General features: G+C 42.2%; 2 protein-coding genes across 4 annotated transcripts; one reads left to right on the top strand and one right to left on the bottom strand.

The window, feature by feature from the left end:
* Nucleotides 1-1269: 1269 nt before the first annotated feature.
* Nucleotides 1270-17681, bottom strand: LOC144934556 (late secretory pathway protein AVL9 homolog). Of its 3 annotated transcripts, XM_078860477.1 has the most exons (17): nucleotides 17584-17681; nucleotides 15192-15306; nucleotides 14529-14614; nucleotides 12794-12865; nucleotides 12157-12246; nucleotides 11976-12042; nucleotides 11006-11046; nucleotides 10467-10505; nucleotides 10165-10234; nucleotides 9587-10032; nucleotides 8484-8618; nucleotides 7209-7443; nucleotides 6123-6240; nucleotides 5252-5305; nucleotides 4653-4741; nucleotides 3752-3967; nucleotides 1270-1981 (listed from the first exon to the last, which is right to left on the bottom strand). In XM_078860477.1, the coding sequence occupies exons 1-16, from the start codon at nucleotides 17647-17649 to the stop codon at nucleotides 3768-3770; spliced, it is 1923 nt and encodes a 640-aa protein (XP_078716603.1). In that variant the 5' UTR covers nucleotides 17650-17681; the 3' UTR covers nucleotides 1270-1981; nucleotides 3752-3767. The 3 variants fall into 3 exon arrangements, with proteins under 3 accessions (XP_078716603.1, XP_078716602.1, XP_078716605.1); XM_078860476.1 differs by having other exon boundaries at nucleotides 1270-3967; XM_078860479.1 differs by lacking the exon at nucleotides 17584-17681 and adding an exon at nucleotides 17453-17515 and having other exon boundaries at nucleotides 1270-3967.
* Nucleotides 17682-17826: 145 nt separating this feature from the next.
* Nucleotides 17827-21654, top strand: LSM5 (LSM5 homolog, U6 small nuclear RNA and mRNA degradation associated). Its single transcript, XM_078860016.1, has 5 exons — nucleotides 17827-18206; nucleotides 20107-20202; nucleotides 20663-20690; nucleotides 20852-20924; nucleotides 21405-21654. Exons 1-5 carry the CDS (start codon nucleotides 18170-18172, stop codon nucleotides 21435-21437), a joined length of 267 nt encoding a protein of 88 aa, XP_078716142.1. The 5' UTR covers nucleotides 17827-18169; the 3' UTR covers nucleotides 21438-21654.
* Nucleotides 21655-24052: the final 2398 nt, after the last annotated feature.

The following is a 24052-nucleotide window of genomic DNA, read 5'->3' as shown; positions in this document are numbered from 1 at the left end:
TTTTCTGGAAGACTTTGCTGTTTTTTCCTGGATTTTTCTGTTTGCGCGTCGTCACTTTAAGATGTTTTCTTGTTCACGTTTTTTGTTTGTTGCGGTTGCAACCCATTCAAGAGCCGAATGGCTCACATGGCTACACCAAATAAATGCACTGAACTGAACCCGCCGCTTTCGCTTTGCATGCCACCACCCGCAGAGCGACTCCCAGAAACCAGTCGTCACTCGCCCTTGGCCCAGTTTGTCTAAGCCACCAGAGCTACCGAGTGCCTAAAGTCAGAGGAGAGCTGATTTGCTTCGTGTGAATATTAAAGTTGTGATACCTTTAGTCATCAAACAAAGACGGTCACCGCAACACGTGCGCTTCTGTGGCCGTCTGGAGCACTCTTCCTTCCGATATTAAGAGACCACTGGAAGCTATGGGGCTATACATTTAGTAGGTACGAAAACATCTGTCAAAACTTGACCCCTTCCCCCCTCCCTGTACACATGCGGACTTTTTACACACCCCCCCCCCCCCCAAATTCTATAGAACGGCCGATATTTAACCCACGCAGAAACGATCAAGGATTCAAAATATTAACGTGTTTAAGCAAACAGAGTCCACCGCCGGACTATCTAACTCATTTGAAGGCCAATGTAGACAAATTATTATCGAGACTTCACTTCCACCCCGTTTCCTATGCGTACGCACATTGTCAGTAGAGCCCCCCATACGCAAGCGTACGCATTTGGGTTAACCACCCCCCTTCCCCCTCCATGCGTGCGTACGTACTAAATGGATGGCCCCTATACACTTTTAAATCTAGTTTGCAAACTAATTTCAGTAGAGCTGCTTTTTGTGTTTAGCGTGTTGTCCTTTCCACCCAGATCCAATTAGCACGGTTGGCTAATCATACATACACATTTGACCCCTTACACATACACATTTGACCCCTCTGACCTTTGGCTCCGTGTGCAGCCCTTGGGAGTCCTTTGTCAGCTGCGCCCCGTGTCACCCAAGTACGTCACACGCAGCTTCGAGATTACAATTATTTATGGGATGTCACGTAAATTAAGGCGTTACAATGACGCATTTGCGCAAAACAAGTTAAGGTCACTGCCGCAACGCTTCGTTTTTTGTTGTGCCAGTGGAATTTAAATGTCTTCCAAGATGTCACAGAACACAGTAAAACAAATTCCTCCGTGTCATGCCGAGACTGCTACCTTTGCAGTTCGCACAATGCACGCAGCTTTGTAAAGATAAAGCAAATTGTCAAAAAGTCTCATCTTATTTAATTAACCATATGCAATACCTTCCATATCACGAGATTTACGGTTTGACGTCTTGACTGAAACGTATGATTTTTATCAACCTGTAAAGTAATGTTGCCCGATTAACACCAGCCAAATATTTAACTTGCTAGAATATTGGGAGGGACCACTGAAAATTCTCTCCATGCATTATATTTTATTGACTATAGCTTCAACACGATAAACCAAGTGTAACACAGTACGCAGGAAAAAAAAGACCGACATTTTCTGTACTTTTTATATTTATAATGGGAGTTTAAATAACGATGCAGAAATGTATAATCATCATAAGTTTGTACTGCAACAAGATATGGTGGTGCAGTGGTTAAGGCACTGCACTATGAACCGTTAATTCGAGATTCATTGCCACAGCTAACGTTAGTGGCTCCCGACTCCCCCACCCCCAAATAAACCCACACAGACCAACACATAGTGCTTTGCTGGAATACAAAAACCCGCGACGGATATTTGATGGGGAGGCCCTCCTCCATCCAACAGCGGATTGACATTTTAGAGTTGCACTTAACTGGAGATTCGCTTCTATACATTACATAGTGGAAGTAAAAGTGCACGTTATACACTATACAAGTTTCGCGGTAGAGCATTTGGTGGATCGCTTTCTGGATTGAGTTCTTCTATCAGCTTGGATGACCATGGATGCTCGGTGCAGTCATCTCTTCTGGTGATTCAAGGGCTGTTTAGTCAGTGCAAAACACGAGGCAAGCAATGGTTCACACCTCTAGCGATAGTATGAAATATCACGATCCGGAGTTACAATTTAATTCACTAATCAAATGTACTGATTTTCCTATTCAGTTTTGTCTATACCAATTATATGTAACATTAACAAATCTTACTCGCAAGACTCGATTCATGTATCATGCACGTTAATAATCTAATAAATGAATCAAAGCATGGTCACATGCCTACAAAACGGCCAGTGTCACGTCGCGTTATTGATGGACAGTGCATGCCGGCAATAATATGCATATTATAAAGTTAAACTTTCACTCTATCCCTAAATTATTACCAGTTTTCAAAGCCGCAGCATATTTAAGTGGTGTTCACTTGTATGTTGATGACATATTTGTAAAGAGAATCCATGCCTTGGGTCACTCAAGGCAAAACATGTTTAACGTCGCAACAAAACAAACGATACGATTAAACTAATGTTACCATAGTGTGACTAGTTCAGTAAAAAAAACATTCTCTTGGAGTATATTTTCCCCCCCAAAGAACTGTCAAAACTGTTCAGGCCCTTGCAAAACAATAGGCTATTGCACTGAGGCCCATGACCAACAATGACCATTCTCAGCATCTTTCTCCACGGGTGAAACAGAAAAAAAACAGTCAACGTTTGCTATGGGCGTCACATTGGTGGAAGGCCAATCAAGAGACAAGGCATATGGTGGAAGTAATGGGGGCCATGGCGTGTGCTGGTGTACAACTTTATAGGTGAACACTGACGATGGTACAATTTTCTTTTTTTCCAAAATTAATTTTCAAAATAGCAAAATGAAAAAAACACGATAACTAAATTTTCAGATCATCCAAAAACACAAACTTAGAATCTACACAACCTTGTCCTGCTTACGAATATGCTGTTGGAAAACGTTGGTCTCGAAGGCCCATAGGGTGACAGACTAACATTTGATTTTACATTGGGGAAACAGACCCATGTCTATTCTTTTTTACCAACTAGCTTTACTACCCGGCTTCGCCCGAGACTTGGATTCTTGTCAATAACCCACGACAACACGTGATATATTCTGTACAACATTGCTGTACTATGCTTAATAGGCTTCACGGTGTTTGTGTAGCACTCTTGTTTGCAAAAAAAGCATCTCAGCAGCATTTAATGGGCCACACCCTACTTATGAAATTCAAAGTTAAAATCAGTCAAGAGTTTACCTTCGTAAAGAAATGCTGCTGGAAAATACTGTTCTAGAATGCCCATAGGACGAGAGTAAAATTAATTTTTTTATGTTCTGAAACAGACCCTTTTATGCTTTTCTGAATATTTTCAGATCATCAAGAATTCTTTCAAAAACTTTTGAGTGTCTCTGCGAGTGGCTCGCTATTAACCACACAAACTAGGCAATTGAATGAACAAGTGCAACTTGGCAATTTCCTGTTCATGTCCATTTTGTGTTCCGGGAAAGGGGAAGGCGCTGCAATAAATGATTGTCGCGCACAAAGTGTGCTCAACATCCACATTCTCAATGTTCTCAGAGACGTTTGTTATGCTGAGTTCTCTATCATTTTAAGTTGTTGCTTACCTGAAAGGGTTACATTTAAAGGTGTACATAACATTGCTATTAATTGTTAGTGCCAGGTAAACAATAAAAAAAAAATACTTTTTGTACCATTTACAGATAAAACACATTTCAAGTAAATAAATAAATTAAAGCCATTTCAATGTATACCAATCAAACTTTCTCATCAGTTCACCGCATTACAGCACCTTCTCCTCAGCACATTCAGGGGTCAGAGGTCAAATGGATGGCTTCGTGGAACAGGGGGTCTGCATGCAGACTCTCTCCAGATTCTTGCTCCTCTGTGTGACCTCCCCAGGACGCTGCAGAGTTGCCCGGCTGGTTGGGACGGCCGGAAAAATACGAGAAGAAGGAGGACATGGCAGAGGTGGCGCCGCTCAACACCCCACCCACCACAGACTGGCCTGTCGACGCACAGAGAGACGGTTTCTTGTGAGGCTCTTGGTGACACACTCAAGTGCAATCAATTAACTTACTGCAGCAGACCATCCATCAGCAAAACACTTCAGTCAACCACACACACGAGTAACCGCACGAAGGTGCCGGTGAATTTCTGCTTCATAGCATAAGCACTTGCAGCTCGGTGAATAGGAGATCAGCGTGTTCCTTCCAATCTTCCCAATTGCTCTGCCACCCTCCCTCCAGCTTTCGCTCTCAAGACTTCCTTTTCCCCCTGCTAAACTCCAACTGTTTTCCATGAACAGTGTGAATTGTTTTTAATATTGTTCAAATAACATAGTTTCTTACCCTCACTAGTTTGTTACCCCCCTCCCCACTCCCAGTCAGTGCAGTGCTATCATTGACAAATGCTGCCAACATTTCAGGAAATGGCCATTTTTGCAGGAAAGAATATAAATCAGTAGAAGACAACAGTTTTCACCAAAACGTTTGAAAGAAATAGACTTTGTCTTTGTATCGAATTACAATGTGCAATGTTTCAGAAATAAATCCATTGGTTATACAGCCATTCAAATTGGTTATTTCCCTTCATGTAACACAAGCTAATGGTCTTTCCTCAGAGCTGAAACGGGACGCAAAAGGAACAAGATTGTAGCTTGCCAATGGGAGACCATCCTTGTACAGCCTTACCGACAGCCTTCCCCGTCTGCAGGACCGAGCGGCTAGTTGACAGCACGGCCGTGCCAATCCGCCGACCGCGTTCGCTGCTTTGCACAGAGCTGTGAGATACACACACACACGAGACAAAGATCCCCCACATAGCCTTGAAACAGACTTATGTGGCAAGTGCTGTTAGCGAGTACCTACGAAGGCCAGCACGGCACACTGGGTGGTAGATGGTTAACACCACGCCCGGCCACTTTTATCTCTCCAGTGCGGATGTTTTTACACGCCGCACCAGAAATAATCATCGCTGGTGTTGGTCATAAGCGGAAACGAACTCGGGTCGCCGGGTTCGTAGACAGTGCGCTGCTATACTATCGTACAAACACAAACGCACATACACATCCTATCCTTGCTGCGTGCACACAGATATCCCTTGGCAAGCTAACAAAAAGAGGCTAAGCAGTCACCACCCACTCTATATACCCTTGCTTCATTGGAAAGAGAACGTGCAATGAAAATGTCAACGTTTATGCATATCTAATCCCTCACTTTTATATATATTTGTATTTTGATTGTATGGGATTTTTCCCCACATACTTTTGATAAAGGTTTGTATTACTTACTGTGTTAGTCGCAATTTGACGTCAGCCACAGTGTAGTGACCCTGGAAAGGGTGTCTGAAAGTGAAGGACAAGGTGAAGACAGAACATTGGCAAAGGTGGATAAAAATGCTAAAAATGCCAAACAAATATCCAATTAATTCACTTTTCCACCATTGCAAACAGTAATGTTTTATATGTAGAAGGCATTTATTTATCCATACAGAAGGAATCAGTCCATGTATTACAAATGTGAAGTATATCAGTGGTCATATGAATATTTGGAGGAGTGGTTTAGTATGCATAATGCAGCCAAGAACTCAGTTAAACCATGTCTAATTTTAAATAGCTAAGCTACAGTCCTCCTCATTGACAACTAGGACACCAAGCAATAGCATAAAGGGAGGAGTGCACCCAACTCAACTTTTTGTAGTCCTTATATCACTCTCTACATATACTGTAAAACCTTGGATTGCGAGCATAATTCGTTCCGGAAACGTGTTTGTAATCCAAACAACTCTTATATCGAAGCACTCGTATATCAGTTGTGATGACGTGACGCTCGGCAGACAAAGTGTATACGTACTACTCGTATTGCAAGACCTCGCTCGTTTATCAAATGAATATTTATTTTTTTTAAATGCTCGTCTTGCAAAACACTCGCAGACCAAGTTACTCGCAATCCAAGGTTTTACTGGATAGCTATACTGTGCCGATCCTCAGCATTAATACAATCCATGTTCACTTCCAATTCATCATATTATATCACACTGGGGAAAGGGCTTACTGTGACCCATAAAATGGCTACATGATACCACAGCGAGTGACTCAAGCACAGAGATAATTAATACAGCAGCGGATTGCCAATGACTGCACGTGTGGCAGGGGGACCCACCCTGGCTGCACGTCACGCATGGCCGGGTGCTTGTTGCTGCTCCACACGCGGTGGTTGTGCGTGTCCTGCCACGCCTCCACGAACTCGCTGCCGTAGTCGGCCAGCATCGCCTCGTTGTCTGCGGCATCACAACGCAGTGCAAATGCGCGACAGTTATTGCCGTGTTGTCTGCCCAGTGAACCTGACTGTGCGCTGTAAGCAGATGCTCGACTGAATCATTCCTGCTGGCAGTGGCCAGGTGGCTCAGGAGCTAATACCGTGTCCTTGCACTGCTGAGATCCTGGATTCCCATGTAATCAAAAACGGAATGACAACACGTTAAATTAGCTTATCCCTTAATTTGTCTAATTATAGGTTTAAGAATTGTTCATTCTGGTTCTATTGATTTTTGCACACCACTCTTTGTAAGGTGATATAAAAAGTGCACAGCTAAAGGAGCTTTAGTAGTATTAATGTCATCTTCCAGGCCTGTCATCTGATTTATCTCACTGTTATCTCACTGCAAGCTGTGAGTGTTCTCAGGTAAAATATCAGCTTATTATGGCATGGCAGTGATAGCACCATTGGATTATGAATGCAAAAACATTAAGAGTCCTTCCTTCAAAAAGATACCAAGTTGACAAGCTTAACCACAAGGTTTTCAAATTGATACACATGGCATCACCTCAATCTAACTGTGGATACCAATGCATGTCCGACAGGGCTTAGTGGTAGAGGCATCTTAAAGCTGTGCATCTAAATACATTGTTGTACTGTACTTCTATGCTCTCACATGTACACTCCCCACTCGCCAGCATGTTGAGGTGTGGTGTAATAACCACCACGACCCATACAGCATGGGGAAACCCTCATCGACCAGTAGACAAAAAGGCCGTAAACGTAAACAAAAACTGAGTTGACAGATTAGGGTTGTGTATGGCGCTGAATAACTCCTCATCCCACACAGTCCTGTTGGCTTGATTGGCATGGGCCCTGGTTCAAGGCATGGAATGTGATCATCTGTCCAATTTCCACTCTTACCGTAGCCGGAAATCTGGGCCCAGGTGCAATCATGCCACCGCCACGTTCAATCGCGATGCCACTAACCCGGCAGCTGTGTGGTGGCGAGCAGCGACATCAGGTAGAGGCGGAAGTGGGCGCGAACCCACTCCTCGCTGCCCTCCCACTCCGCACTGCCCCCACCGTCGCCGTCGGAGGCCCCGCTCGCCCCGTTCTCTCGCACCTGCCGCTCCAGCAGTGCCAGGAAGCGCAGGTCTGCCGTCGTGGGGCTCAGAGCGCGTTCCAGAGCAGCGTCCTGGAACTCCAGGTGAGCCTTCTCTATCTGGGGAAAGCCAACCGAACAAACGCTGCATGTAGCACTTTTTATTTTCATCTTAGACTTGCGCTATGTTTGATCTGGTTAAACCGAAATACAGAAATAATACATTACAGAATAAATGCAGGTTGATCATTTCATCATGACTGTTAAGAGATGTGGGGCTGGGCAGGACATGTCCCCTAGAATGGATGGTTAATAATAATGGCAGTTAAATTTGGATTTAAAGCTTTCGTGACTGCAGGGATTCATATTCTTGGTTCTTTCGGTAAAGTCACGTAGAAGGGAAATAATAAATATAATAAAATTATTTCCCTTCTACGTGCCTTTACCGAAAGAACCAAGAATAATGGGAGTGGCTGCAAAGAGGGGGAATATTCCCCAGAGTAAATCCAACAGTGATGGAGCGATTGAAGCAACTCATGTACAGGTGCTTTGTGGTTTGTTGCATCAGTTGATCATGAGATGGTATCAACTTGGCGAGTTCTTTATCCAGCAGTGGACTGTTCAAGGCTGATGATAGGAAAATCGAAATTTGATCTCCCACTAAGGAGGTGGAGTGATGGCATTCGGTTATGTACAGAAGATGGATTGCGGCATTGTATTACTGTAAGGGATGGCGATAGTGTGGGAAGGCCTCTATCAAGTAGTGGATAGTTCAAGGTCGATGATGAGTAAAATTACCTTGTTAAAAGGATGAGGTCAATGTTTCAGTCACTTAGCCTTCTGTGTTCTAGCCTCGATAAATTGAATGATTTATTTTTTTATAAACACAAACACCAAAGAGCACACAGATCATACATTTCTCATCAATAAAATATGAACATCTGTAAAAAGTCAAAGATCTTTCTTATTTTACCACAAATTTATCTCAATATTTTTAGTGAAATTGTCAAAAGACATAGCACCCAATTCAAAGACCATTCAATCACAGAAAGCTTAATGGATTTCCAGGGTCTCATTAGTGCCACCGCAGCGCTCTCACCTTTGAGGCAGGTGGATGATTCAATGATTTGTATTTCTCAGTGGATTCAGTCGTGACTCACATCTACTGTGACGTCGGTGAGGTGTTTCTGTCGGCGGAAGAGGTAGTTAGTGGCTCCAACCACGAATCCTCGAAGAGAGACATCACTCAGCAGGGAGTGCTGCTGCAGGGAGAGGTAGGGCAAGCACGCGTAGCCCTGCATGGAGGCACAAGGACAGGACACTAAATAAAACTGTCCCTGCCTTCCCACACACCACCTGCTTCATTGTTGTAACATATGTAATGCACACAGACCCCTCTACAGTATATCCATTACTTTTTTTAAATTGAAATTCAATCATCCGCCCTTTAAAAAAAGTGTCAAGGTTATAAAAAGTTAATTTTGACGGGTTTCTTTTTTCATTCCTGTTGATATATGCATCTGTATCATTCCATTTCTACTGTAATGTGGACTGATGCTTACTTTACTTAGGTCAATATTGGCACAAACTAAAGATTGAGTGAATACCATTTTGGCAAAAATGTGTAAGTGATAATAATATCTGCAGTGACTAACCTGAGCGACTGACAACTCCACAAAATTGTGAGAATTACTTTAAGTTTTTTGCTGCCCAATGCTTATGCCAACTATGTTATAAGTCATGTTATGAGCTAATATGAATTTGGAATGTTCGGAAAGCTATACGTACCTTGTGTGTTATGGAACAGCCCGCATACTATTTATAGAATTCCTTCTGATAGCACTTCAATGGACATATTTTGCCACACATTAGAGGGGGATGCATTTTCCCGCATTGTCTACTGTTGACAATTGTTTGTCAGGTGAAATCTTTTTGTTAATTATGAAAGTTGGAATTTAGCCACATCAAGTGAAAAACATATATAAATGTGATCATTTTTATGGAGTCATGAATGACAGTGCTGAGAACATAAACTCAGCAGCGAGTTCGTGGAACCTTGGCAGGACATAAACACTGTGTGTGGATTAGCAACAAGCGTTCAGCCATGCTCAATGTGCAGTCAGGATAAGTGAGCCGCTTTAATCACAGGTGGCTATCTGGATTGGCTCAGTGCCCTGACATCTGAGTCACCTGGCCATCGTAATTGTTATTATTTTGTTACAATTATTATTCTTGAGCCATTCACTGCCCAGTAAGTTCGCACCTTGGTAAACACGGCAAGCGGCATGCCATATTGGTCCTCATCCAGGCCAGAGAGGAGACCCTTGGTGACCCGGGCAGTCGGGTCACCGGAGGCATGCAGAGGCTGCACCACCACTGGAGCTCCATCGCCCATCGACAATTTCTGGACCAGACCCTTGGTTGGAACTGCCCGGGCCTCGTCTGTATCATCCGCTCTGCCCACCTCCACATTAACACCATTCCCTTCCGAGTCCAATGGAAATGATGCACATGCCCTCTCAGAGGGCCCTGTCCTCCGTGGCTCGGTGTTTGGTTCTACTTGTTCACTGTAGCTTTGTGCTTGAGTCGAATGAAAAGAGTTTGTGAAGGTGGACGTGAAAAGAAATGCCGATTCCAGAAAGTCGGCTTCGTCCATAGAATCCTTCCTTCTGTAGGACACCGAGTCCACAAAGCCGCGTTCTATCATTCCTGAATAACATAGGGGGGACGTAATACAAAAAGCACATGCTTTCATCTTGATTGTGATTGTATAAGCGTTTATTTGAATATAACTCCAGACTTGAGTGTATAAAGCATAAGTCACGTGCAGTTTTCACGAACCTGGAAAAAGGGAGAGTAGTGCCATTATTGTTCCAACCAACGTGTGGACGGGTGCAATGAAAAATAACACCTGCAACACATTGAATGATGCATCCATTTTCAAATATTGCCTTAAAAATTAGTTACAAACATGTCCACTCAATTGTTTCCATGTCTCTGTTAATGTTTAATTTCCAACTCAGGAAAGATATTTTATTTGTCCACTAAATTAAAATAAGAAATTTATTTTCCAACATCCAAGATATGCACCAACTGCTTCCCAATATGGTGCTTGTGATTTACAATGCGGTTTCATATCTTACCCTCTTTTCCAGCAGAATTAATTTGAAGAGCATAAGTGCCTGTAAAAGACAAAAAACTAATATTAATCAGTAATTGCACTGCTTGTTATAATGCACACAACACAATCCATGCACAACAATAGAGCTCTCCAAAATCAAATGGTAGTGCCTCTTAAAATGAATATAATTCTGAATTATTGAATGTTTTTTTTTTCATTTGTCAGACACTCGTGATGGAGAAACATCAACAAATGTAGCGAGCCACTCCGTCTTCCAATACGTGTCAAAAGTGAATGTAAACACCTTGTACTTAAACATATACATTTTCAACAATGCTTTCCAAATGGCCAAAGTGGAAGTATTTTTTCGAGTTCAGCACATTTAACGTCAGATTACGCTCATAATTGGTTACAAAATAATCGGCGTTGCCATCTCATTCAAGGCTCTCAGGCAAAATCTCTCACGGCTACATTTCGTTTTTACGCATGCCTGCCACAACTCACTGAAGATATCATTAAGCAATATCGTATGTTTTACTGACAGGCAGTAACTTTTAATACCTTGTGTCCAAAATGCAGAAGCAGCTCTCTGACGGATAAGCCTGCCAACACACGAGGCACAAAGCATCATTCCAGGTGATATCCATCACGTACAGTTACTACAAATGCTCCACCTTCAGTCGGGTAAATTTCCAGGAGTGTAATATTTTAGTATTCTTAACCCTTTCCCATTTGGAGATGACTACAAGTTGCAAGGTGGGTCCCGTTCACTGCTGAACCTCAGCACGTGCAAGCGGTTCAGCATTCATTTTATTTAGAGAGGTATAGCACTCACCACAGAGAACTGTACTCACCACAGAACTGTAGCGACACGACCGCACTCTATGATAGCTGGTGCCAAACTGTGCCACACGCCCTCTTGCATGGCCTTGTGGGAGCCTCGGTACTAATAAAGTTATTTTATTTTAGGTTTTCTTCTGGTTCCGTTTCGATGACGTACACGTATGTAAATAAACACCTTGTACTTAAACGTATACATTTCTAACAATGCTTTCCAAATGGCCAAAGTGGAAGGATATATACACGTACGTTATCGGAACAGGAAAGGGTTAATAAACTCAATGGTGATTATTTTATGGCAACACTGTTAATTTCATGTAGTGGTGCATTGCTGACCAAAGGTAAATAAGACTCTTGCAGGAGAAAATGAATAAATCAACATAGCGATTAAAAAGGCTCACGTATAAAAATCTGGCATCAGTAGAATACACTTATCATGCTGAATTAGAGTTTCATCATTGTCTTGTTTTCAATGTGTGGTATATATTTAGATGTGTATTATATACACCCAAATAAAAACAATGAGTACACCAACTGACAACATTAAAGCTCCACAAATTGTTCAAGTACCAATGTGATCATATTCAACTGCAATGGTACAAATTTGTTAAATTGGCTGAGGAGCAAGAGACAGATGTGTAGAGGTTTTTTAAATGAATGCATTATCCACTAGAACTTAATTTGCGTTTACCTATGTACAGATGAGAAGGTTCCAGATGATTTGTACCCAACGTGCTATTGAGTTGTTCATACAGCTCCTGGTAAGATGAGAAATTGCATGTGTCAGACAAAATAATGAATGGGACTTGTTTCCTTTGATAACAAAAACACTACCTAATATAATACAAAGCTTGCATTGTTTAAATATTTACTTTTAAAACATCAGTTTTGGAGAAGTCTTTCTCTTGGAAGTAGACCTGAGTGATCATCTGTAGCTTGGCTTGCAACAGCCCGTAAAGGGGCTACACAAAAAAACACAAGCAAAACACACAAATACAAACTTTAGAGAAAATGTCGAAAAAAAATGCTTTTCTAATTTAGAGTGCAGGAGTGCACTTACAGCAGCCCTATAATGATTCACCTCCTTCGTGAGTTGATGAAATGCATGGTTCTGGGTTGGGATTCCATTCTGAAATCGATCTTTAACATCGTGGTGCACTGCAGCGTCTCTGATTGCTGCAGGAGTCACGTCAACGAATTGCACACAGCAATTCTGGTGAAAGTTTCTCAGAGCCATCACTATCTCTCACAGTCTTGTGATACAAGTCCATTTAGCTCCTGCTCACGATCAAATTTCACCACTCCATCCCTTCCCAGGCCATGTCTCGGCTAAGACCACTTATTTTTCTGAACGGTCAACATAATGCCTCTACTCTTCCCGGTATTTATTTCTAAATCATAATTAATTTATTCTCAAATGCACGATGTTCTGCATTTATTGCGAGCATAAGAATATATAAGAATCAATGCATAATTTACCCCTCTTCCTCAGCATTCTCGGTGACTCACCAGTCGGCTGAGCACACACACGCTCTTCTGCACCGTACCACGTGTCACCTCGGAGTCGCGCACCTTGAGAGCCTGGGGAGAAAGACATCGCAGCCACGTTTCACGCTGTGCTACCATAGTCTCTTATACAGTGCTTAGACGCCAAGCATGACGTACTCTTCATCATTTGTACAGTTTATATGCACACAGTAAAAATAACACAGCAGCTCAGGTGTTGGTTAAAAATATAAAAATTGCATTTTGCAGCCCTTTGCAAATCCACTACATCACTGCACCTTTCAGTCATGGGGGTTGTTGACCACACCTCACCATACCAGTTAGTGCAGACTGGTGACGTTTGGTGGGGGAAACCAGGTGTCTGAGTACAGAACAACTTGTGCAGTTGTAGAAATTTAATAAGCTAAGACTTATAAGAACAGGTTTTCCCCCTTTTCTTCTGGCAACAAAACTGAAACCTTTTTACAAGGAATCATGTCTGCATTAACCACAATACTTGTGGTCAGAATGCAAACAAAAAACACACTGATAATATATGCATTGTCCTTGAAACTGATTGGTCCACACCAGAGACAGCTTTCTTTTGAGCCTCGTCTCAAACGATGCTAGACCAGAGGACGCCAAAAGGCGTACAGCTCAAAGACAATGCACTGTCAAAGTAATGAGGGCTCGGGGTAAGCATCTACTCAGACTTATCAACTCCAATTCCATAAGAAAGTAAAGACAAAGGATTGTAAAGTTAGGAAATAACTCAGGAGTGTTCAAAGTGTTGATTTTCAAAAACAAACTAAACGATAATACAAAAAATGTTTAATCAATATTAATAACACGACTGATAATATTAATAGCATTATATACAAAAATAAGCAACAACAAAAATATATAGCTATCTCAGCCACAGACAAGCTGAAGGAGATGCAGTGATGATGGCAATGTAGCATGGGTCTTCCTGCCAGGTGACTGGCTGGTGCTGTGCGAGTCATAATGTAACCCCTAGAAACCACTCCCACACCCCCAGCTTTGCCCTTGAACGTGGTCACCCATAGTGCCTTCGAAATTGTTTACATTTGCGCTTACTGCCAAATTCTACAAGCATATTTTCTGTACCCAGGCACCAGGACTGGTTCAGATATTATCACGAAGGTTTTTTTGAGTTTGATCGCGTGAATATAAATGTGTCGTTAAACGTGCCACCACCCGATACAGCCAATTAGTAAGGTTTGTCACGTAAAATAAAAACGTGCCAATTAGTTACTAATTAAGTACACCGGTGTGTTGGAGATTAAACCCACAACACTTACAATTCGAGTATAATGTTTCACTGGAGATTACAACCAGCTCCATCAGGCGATTAGCCATAATTGTCAAGAAGTCCTCCTGTTTCGTTCAGATATTACTCTCCACTGATGTTCACGATGGCCAGGAATAGAACGCAGATCACCGAGTTCAAAGCACAGCGACGTTGATGTTTTCAAGATAAATGTTATGGAAAGAACATGTTAAGTATAAGAATGTGCTTGTACCAGCATTTTCAACGCTGGGCTTGACAACTCCACAACTGTAATCTTCCTCAAACAAGAGCTTGATGCTCACATGTAAGGCAGAATCTTTCATTTGAAGCAAGATGTGTATTAATCATTGTATATCAAAGTAAATCCACTGTAAATAAAATACAACGGCTAATTAACTTACAGGTTGTTCTTGCATGGCGTTTTCAACGGCCTTTCCAAGCACTCACCTCCGAATCCATCTGCTGGTAGCAAGACACTCCGTACACGATGCCTCTGTCCCCATCTCGTGGAGGGAGGTGGAAGTAAACACAATCTGCAGGGAAAGAAGCACACACGTGCGCCAGTGTCAGCCGAGCGTGGAGGCTAAGCCACTACAATTCAGAATCAGAATCTTTATTCATCCTTGAGAAATCCGATGAGCTGTGAAGCCCTTTTTCACAGATGTCCAACAGGGGCAGGTCAGAAAGTTATAACAATACAAAAACAACTATTGTAGTGCAAAGTACATGAAAGGAACGCAAATCACAAAAGATTTATACATAAAATGGATTAAATGCAATTTGTATTAATGTCTAAATATAGCTGCATCTCAAGATGCTGTATTAAAACATACATGTGCATCACTGGGAAAAATAAGGTATGTGTACTTGTTTTGGCAAAATAGTCATAGGCAGAAGAGAAAAAAGGTATTGAGCCTGGGTTTGAACAGGGGCAGGGAGTCGAGTGTGCATGTCCGGTGGAAAGGAGTTCCTGCCACTCATTATTTTGTAACCCTGGCTTATAGAACAAGTTCAAACACAAGTCTCTCTCATTCAAGTTTCTACAACAAAGCGAGTGAACACCATTTTGGAGGCATTGTCGTGCCGCCCCTTGAGTATATTTAGACTCACCTTCAAGGTAGTTGTGTGCACCGTCAGGCAAGGCCAGGTAAGGCAGGTGCTGCCATTCCTCTGGCAGTGAACGGCCTCCATTATCATCTTTAATCTGAGGATGAGAAAACTCCACCTGGGAGAGGTGCCATGTGTTATGTTTTAAACGGCTCATTCAATGACAGGGGAATGTGGCTTATTTTTTCCACTCACCAATAGGTATTAATTCATTAGTAAAACGTTGTTATGTATCAACTGCTAAATAAACACCATTTATATAGCAACTCCTATTGTCCTGTCCCCGCACCTCCGATTAGCACGAATGGCTTTGTATGGTGCAAAAGAAATTCAACATACATACATTTCTCCAAATGTCAGCTTTGCAAAGCAACACATTGTTAATGTATGTCTGCCTTTTCTCTGGTTTTAAATGGTAGCTTTTTATATACACCCAGTGTATAGCTGTGGTAATGACCATAATGGTTAATTATTTTTGCCCTTCAGAAATTGACGGTTTGACCTCACCTCTCTAATACCTCCACTTTTCAACCTCCAAAAAACGCAAAAGAATTGAAGCCTCCAGGGCAGAGCATGTGTGGAAGGTGCAGCTGCTAATGCTCGTGTTCCAATGGAGACAAAACACAACACTAACCCCTGTAAATGTTTTCATTAAAAAAATTCCACACAAGGTATTTATAAAGGTTTCATTCGTGTAGGGCTCATCAGCAACACACATTACTGTATAGTTTATCCTTATACGTGGTATCCCTCTATTTGGGGCGTTTTTCAAATACTCTTTAGACCCAGTGTCGCACTGTAGTCATTCTTAAAAGTTAATCAAATTTAAATAAAATTCCCATTGTCGACACATGCAGAGGGAGTGCAGCAGCTGCCACAGCAGCCTAACTTGCTTATACTGCATGCCTACTATAAATCCTGGGTAAACCCAGGATGGATCGTAGGCAGAGCAGCCTGAATGTTTTAATCCAGCGCAGGTGTTCCTTTAAAGGGCTACACGTTTCATAAGCATCGAGAAGCAAGAATATAGCTGTGGCCAAACCATGGAGCTTCGTGTGGAGCGATAGACCAGATAGCGTCTACACGGTGTTATGCAGCTGATGAAAAGGCAATGCCGCTGGACTGATTTGGAGACCTCTGCTGCCTAACCAGAGCTGGTCATCAGCACACTGATAAGGTACGGAAAATTATCTACAACTGCCCCATCACTCCGGGGGTCTTGAGGGGAGGGGGTGAGTGAATATTTGGGGCTGATGATGAGGTCCAATCTCTTAGTAGCAGGCTCTAGGTTCAGACGTAGCATCTCCAACACATTCTCAGAGCAGCAATTACCAGATCATCAGCATACATAACATGACTGACCAATAGGGAGCCCATCCCTTGACCACACCCGGAAATCGATCAGCTTTCCCATTGTATATGTACCAAATTTAAATTCCACCATTACAGCCATGGTAAGCTTCTCGAACTACATGGTAAAATATGTTAAATAGTGTATGTGCCAGAAGACATTGCTGTCGCAACACAAGCTGAACAGATAATGGCTCTGCCTCCTGGCCAATAAGCCACCATCATCTCTGAAGGTCCTTCATGATTGTAAGCGGAGGGTCAGGGACTCTGAAAAGCATGAACAAAACCTATATCCCTGGCCGATTGATGGCAGTTGTTGTAACCGATTCCCCCTATTAAAAATGCGGACAACCAGGGCATCCTTAAAATCCTGCAGAACCCGTCATGTGGACCAAACGGTTGGAATGATGTTACATAGGGCAGTCTGCACACAAACATGACCCTCCCTCAGCAGTTCACTTCAGAGGTCATCTCTGCCCGGCGCTTTACCTGGTCTCCACAGGATTCCTACCACTATCATTACCAGTATCACAATCACCATTTCCACTATCATTACCACCACTACCGTCATAACCACCAACACCACAATAATTTCCACTATCACTACCAGCAGCAGCTGAACCACCAGTCACTGTGTAAAGCCAGGTGCAATGATTACCTGCTCGCCCTTTATTTGTGGAAGCCCACCACCAGCACCATCACTGCCCCACTACTACCATCACCTCCAGCAGCAACCACCACCGTCACCAATGTGAGTGTGTAAAGCGATGTGCAATGAATTACCTGGCAGCCCTTTTAGTGGTGGAAACCCACCACCAGCACCAGCACCATCACTGCCCCACTACTACCATCACCTCTAGCAGCAACCACCACCGTCACCAATGTGAGTGTGTAAAGCGATGTGCAATGATTACCTGGCAGCCCTTTTTGTGGTGGAAACCCACCACCAGCACCAGCACCATCACTGCCCCACTACTACCATCACCTCTAGCAGCAACCACCACCGTCACCAGTGTGAGTGTGTAAAGCGATGTGCAATGATTACCTGGCAGCCCTTTTTGTGGTGGAAGCCCACCACCAGCACGGCCAAGACAGGGCCCGCGCCGCTCATGATGTCAACAAAGATCCCCGCAGATTCACCCCGGAAGCGCTCTCCGTGACCCCCACGCCCCGCCCCCATGACCCCCCCCCCACCCCCCATGACGACAGGTCGTTGAAGATCCACGTGACTTCGTGCGTCGACGGCCATCTTACTTGGGGGTGGGGGAGGAAAGCTGCCCGTGTTATCGGCAGGGCGGTGTATGCCTGTGACGTCAGGACACTATCAACCAATAGAATTGCGAGAAAGACACTCGCTTCCCTACCTAAGATGGCGGCGGCGACGACGAGGCCGAGACAGATCGCGCGCGCCGTACGCCTGCGCCGATAATTGAATTTGGGGTGTCCGTGCGTTATTGTGTCAGAAGGCGGGGCTCCTAAGATTCCGAACGCTATAATTTTAGTATTGCACTACTTAATATTGTTTTCGTTAAGTGTAAATTACCCACGGGTAGCTATAATTTAAAACTGCAGGCGGTAGCACTTCCCAAGCTTAAGGAGTAGAAACCGGAGTGGCCGTATCGGCTTTCGACATGAGCACAACCAACCCATCCCAGCTGCTGCCTCTAGGTAACGAGGGGATAGTCGCCTCCTTGTACAATGCAGGCTTTGTTTACATTAAAACGTTGGACTCGAGCGTCTTCGCTCTGTTGTGCTGCATGATGTTACGTGTCATGCTGCTGTACTGTGAAAAGGGTCTCTGGTTTGCAGTGTTTCTGATGTGGCCACTCGCGCTTCGAGTAGAGGCCTTGCTTTTCTTCATTCATTCACACGTGTGTTAATGGCCTGCAGTGTGCTCTTGTTGTGGATTGTGATAGGATTACACGTGTTAAAGTGTGTACATCGTTTCATTGCTTTACATTCACTGTGCAAAGTGAATGCACACTACGGCTTAATTGTTAAACGATCGGCCTATGGCCCTTCCGGGCTATGCTTTAATTGCGGCATTTTTTTAAAAAAACGGATATATTGTAACATGGGGATAAAGCGGCATTTGTGCAACAGGTCTGACTGCTGATGAATCCCAGAATATGCCTGCTTAACTGTTTCTTTCATGAACCATGAGTCTATAAGGCCCAAATGTGAACTAGAAAAAACACATGCAACGCAACAGCGCTGAATGAGTTTTTACCGGCTTAAATATTAGTTGGATAGGAGCGGTAGAAAATATATATAGTTAATTCACTGCCCTGTGAATCTGGACATGTACATTTGGCTCTACGCCGCATCGGTGGCGAGTGATGTTTGAACCGGTCCTGGGCCCCCCGACTTCAACCCCCACTGACCAACGTGGTGGTAACGGATTTATGAAACTTACGAGGTGGCCAGCAAATGCGTTAATGTACGTACTGTTGTACCTGTGGACACGTGAATGGGATTTTGGGATTCATACTCTTAGGTTTTTTCGGTAAAGTCACGTAGGTAAAAATAATAGAAATAAAATAATAAATCGCATTTTGGGAACCTTTGAGTGTTATACCCTCATACTCTTTGGTTATTTCTGTAAAGTCACGTAGGTTAAAATAATAAAAAATTAAAATAACTAAATTAAATCACGATGTTTCGGAAGCAACACAAGCTTCCGTCGTCAGGTGGGACAACCACAGCAATAAACAAAATTACTGTAATTTTGTTTCTTGCTGTGGTTGTTTCTGTGGTTTGTTTATTGCTGTGGTTGTCCCACCTGATGACGGAAGCTTGTGTTGCTTCCGAAACATCGTGATTTAATTTAGCTATTTTTATTTCCACCTAAAGTGACTTTACCGAAAGAACCAAAGAGTATGGATCCTTTAATTTAGTTGTTTTTATTTTCACCTACGTGACTTTACCGAAAGAACCAAAGATTATGGATCCTTTCTGTCACGAAAACTTCTAATCTAGAATATTATACCCTCGTATGCAAAACACTCTGCAATTGTCCAAACATTCGGATGCAGAACCATCCTCAAAATGATCCTGAGCATCATGGAGGTTTTTCTGTATTTTTCACTCTCTTTAGACAAGCCAGTTGCAAACCGGACAGATACCTGTTTTAATGGTTTATAGAGGGTTGATCTTAAATAATGTACGCCTTGTACAGTTTTTATACCAGAGCCATGCTCCAACAAATTATCCTCATGGTGGTACCCCGGGGTACTAAATAATACAAATGGCCGAGGCAATTAAATGTTTTATTTCTGGGACACTATTTTTGTCCAGGGGTGTACTTCACTCCGCGACTGGGGTACCAATCAATCCGAAATCAGTGCTACTCCGCGATGTCGTAACGCAGCGAGGACGATTGCGCTGATACCCTGAACGCTCGCACGTGGCACCTTCGTGGTGCATCGTGTACAGCTCGTCGAGATGAGTCGATAGCCGTGTCGCCGACCATCAACAGACTAAAAATTACTGCATCATGGACATTATGCGAGAGCTGGGGTACCGCCATGAAGTTAAAATGTAATTGTCCTGTTAACTATTTTCGCAGAGCTGGTGGACAAGTGCATTGGATCCCGCATCCACATTGTAATGAAGAATGACAAGGAGATCGTTGGCACCTTGCTAGGTTTTGATGACTTTGTCAGTATCCTTTCTCAGCGCTGCTACAATATTTGTCGGATAGTGATAACCGAGGGAGTCTTGGTACTAAAAATATTTTTCCATTATTCATATACTTGAACATTATAATTTCATTTAATCGCTGGATGAGTAATATAAAGGCTTGAATTTTTTTACGTAGTCATACCTAAGCCAAATGTAATTGGCAGTATAATGGTTAAAGCACAGGAATTGAATATGTATTACCACACATTTCCCATACTGACCTCATTACAATGTGTTTGGTGGAGCTGTCGGACATCATTTCCCGAACCACTGAACTCTGCCTCACAAAATTGTTTCAGTTTTTGTGCATGACGTAGCATTGGCAATTGGAGGCTTGATGTGTCTGCCTGTGTATTTGTAGTTAAGGAAACGTGGCTGCCGAATTGAAATGTTTAGCTAGCATCCTGCATTACAGTTCGCCCTTAACACAGACCTTTAAGATATGGTGCTGGAAGATGTTACGGAGTTGTGAGTATTACATTTTTACTTATTTACCACTTATTTAAATGCACATTTTCATTGCAAGAATACTTTGTTAAGAGTTTCTGAATTTTCAGTAAAAGTATTTTCTTCAATTTTAAAACTATGCTTTTGTAACACTTGAATGCCCATTTGTATTCTAAATCCAGTGAGACGACAACAGAAGGCAGACGAATAACTAAACTGGATCAAATTCTTCTCAATGGGAACAATATCACAATGGTGAGTATTTAAAAAAGTGCAGATGTTCTTGTGTCTCAGTCTTAACCATAAAAATAGACCAACCACAAACATTCTGTATGTAATCCAACAAGTATTTTTTGTAGAAACTAGATATGTTGCCTTTATGTTTTATATTTTAAATTATAAACTTTCACCATAAAAGATATGCATAATATAAGATCTACAATATTAAAAAGAGTGCAAAGGATGAAGATTAGTCATTGGGTAATTCACATGTAGTTTATAGGCAAGATTTGGGTGGTGAATGTAATCCCACATTGTCACTCATTTTATTTTAATTACCAAGCTATAGAGCATTACTGTTCAAAAATAATAAATATGCAGTTTGGTCCAGGGCTCATTAAATCATAAAACATGGTCATTTTATTTATACTCAGATAAGCCTAGTCTATACTTGTGATTTGCAGTGAAATTATTTAATTGTTATTACATTTCAAAACCGTGTTTTCGTCTTTGCAGTTAATTCCTGGAGGAGAGGGCCCTGAAGTCTAATGCAGAGCTCCGTTTGTGTGTGATGTTGGATAGAATGAATATACTATTTTTATTTGTGTATTACAGGTTGTGAAGGCATTTTCACATTCAATGTTACTTTCAGCCAATTATTATCGATACAAACATGATAACTACTTCAACTTGTAAAGGATGTAAAGCATATGGGTGACAATGCTGTACATTTCTTGTGTGAAGTTTGAATAAAATTTGTTACAAATTGGCATACCTATGTTTATGTTTGAGTCCTCAATCTTCGACCTCCTTCAGGTTCTGATACTTTTTGTGTGGAGCAACATGTGAGCAATTTTTTAACGTCATTACGAAGACTTCACAAAACAATTCACTTTTGTGGTGCAATATTCCCTTGTTTATATTCTGATTTGCCTCCTAAAGGTGACATGAAGATAATGGTAAATAATGATGATGACTTGCCTGGTTTCACTTGTAGCAACATCTGTCTCGACGGTTATTTTAAAATAGGTGTGGTTAAGAATCTACGAACTGCACGAGTTCTATCTGCAATGCGACTTATTCTGACATTCCAGCAAATTATGTATGCTTGCTCTAGTGTAATTACATTAATTTACTGCGATGTAGACTTGAAACACTTTAATATTTAATGGTTGAAGGAAAGCTTTTTACACGTAACAGATGACTGAATAACATCCAGAGGAATTCAATCTTGAAATCATGTTTAAAATTCCCCAGAGAAATTTACATAAATAAAATGTGTTGCTAGATTCCAAAACAGGTTTCGTGTCTACACTATGGGAACCTCATTTGCCAGTAAAAATATGATAATTGGTTTTTTACCCTTCTATCTGGCAACAAAACTGACACTTTTTTACAAGGAGTCATGTTTGCATAGACCGCAATACCTGCAGTCATAATACAAACAAAATACATAACTCTGATAATGCACAGGTTTCGTGTCTCCATGAAAAAAATACCCATTTACGATGCTGGAAGGGTATAATATAAAAGTTATTACTTGAAACAAACTACAACATTCCTCGGTAGTATTTCAGATGGCATGTTTATGCCAAAACCAGTGCCCAGTATGCATCACATGCAGCCTGTGTACACACTTGGTGGACTATTTTGGTCAAACCACAGAAATAATTTAACATGCCACGCGCTTTTTAACATGCCACGCACTTTTTAACATGCCACGCACTTCCAAAACAACCTCTCCTTTTAGTGGTGAGCGGACACAGGCTACATTCAAGAGTAATCTGTATGGAACATTGTGCGACAGATGTGTCATTTTTCGTTAATTTGGTATTCAGTGGACATTTCTAAGGTTCAAAATTCACCCAAGGCACCCAGACAAAAGGGAAATTTGTCGCCGGCTTGGAACAGTCAATTTCAGCCTCAACGCAGAGGCGGGTGATTGAAAGCAAGAAAAAAAACCCATTTAAAGGCACAGCACACGCTATAATCGGCCGTGATGCTTTTTTTGTACAGAAGCTGGAGATTCCAATGCGTGACGCCATCACGCAGTCAAGTGAGGGGCACCTCCACTACGTCACTCACATAGATGGGGGGGTAGGGGTGGGGGATTCCTCCGTGCGTGTTGACATCACGGGTGGGCCCCCCGCACTGCGGTAAAAGAACGGGAAGCGAAGCTTGTTCGCTCGTGCAAATTCACAGCTGCATCCAAGCATGTTGATGCAGAAGCGTGCTTCGGGATGGTTTATTGTTGCTCGTGTGGAATGGAAGATCGACAACAACAATTGTGAGCTTCAAAATATTCATCTGAGCTGCATGCAAATTTATATAGACGTCCCTGCACATTATTGTACAATTAATACGATAAAGCGTACATGTGCCTATAATACTGGTAAGTCACGTAGGGTAATTTAATAATTGAGTATATCACGTACAATTGTTGAAGTCGAGTCATTTTAAAGGACTGCTGATATTTTGGTGAATTGGATACATAGATACATTCCAAACTGTGCATGATAATGCACATCTCTGTAATGACAGCTCTTATCGGTGTTTAAAGGGATTAACAATGCTACATTAACACTAGGTGTGGTCGCCACCCACCACATTGTTAATTCCGCATGCAGGTGGAATTTCCAGAACGCGCTTCTCTTCTGTTCATTGAGCAAGCAGGCCAAAGTAAAAAATTAGGGCACCCCGAATGCAATCCGCAACCCAGACCTTATCCTCTTGCAGGATTGGCATGGCATTTACATTTTTTTAATATTGTTTTGCTGGGTTGAGTAGTAGGGTGCAAATCAGGCAGCTACAGTTCTCATGTCAACTTGGACTCGGAGTACCCAAAACCAGAGAATCTAATTATCTTACAAAACCACCTTAATGGGTTCCTCAGCAGTATAACGTTTGTTATAAATACATTGTTTAAGAGAGTTCCAGCTAACAAATACAAAAAATTTGCCACCCTTACCAACCAGACAGCGAAACCAGACATTCATTGCGGCACTTTATTTTGAAAGCGATAAACCCCCAAAGCAAAATACAACCCCAAAAATCGACCCTCGCATTTTTACTTCGACCCCCCCCCCAGCCTCCTTAATATACCAATAAATATCACAAAAATGAGGGTGTTGTTCAAGTTCATTTATTAGGTATAGCCCTGTGAG

This window comes from Lampetra fluviatilis, chromosome 10 (assembly GCF_964198595.1).
Source record: "Lampetra fluviatilis chromosome 10, kcLamFluv1.1, whole genome shotgun sequence".
NCBI classification, from domain to species: Eukaryota; Metazoa; Chordata; class Hyperoartia; order Petromyzontiformes; family Petromyzontidae; genus Lampetra; species Lampetra fluviatilis.
Note: the sequence above shows the minus strand (reverse complement) of the source record. Positions and strands in the feature narration are given on the sequence as shown.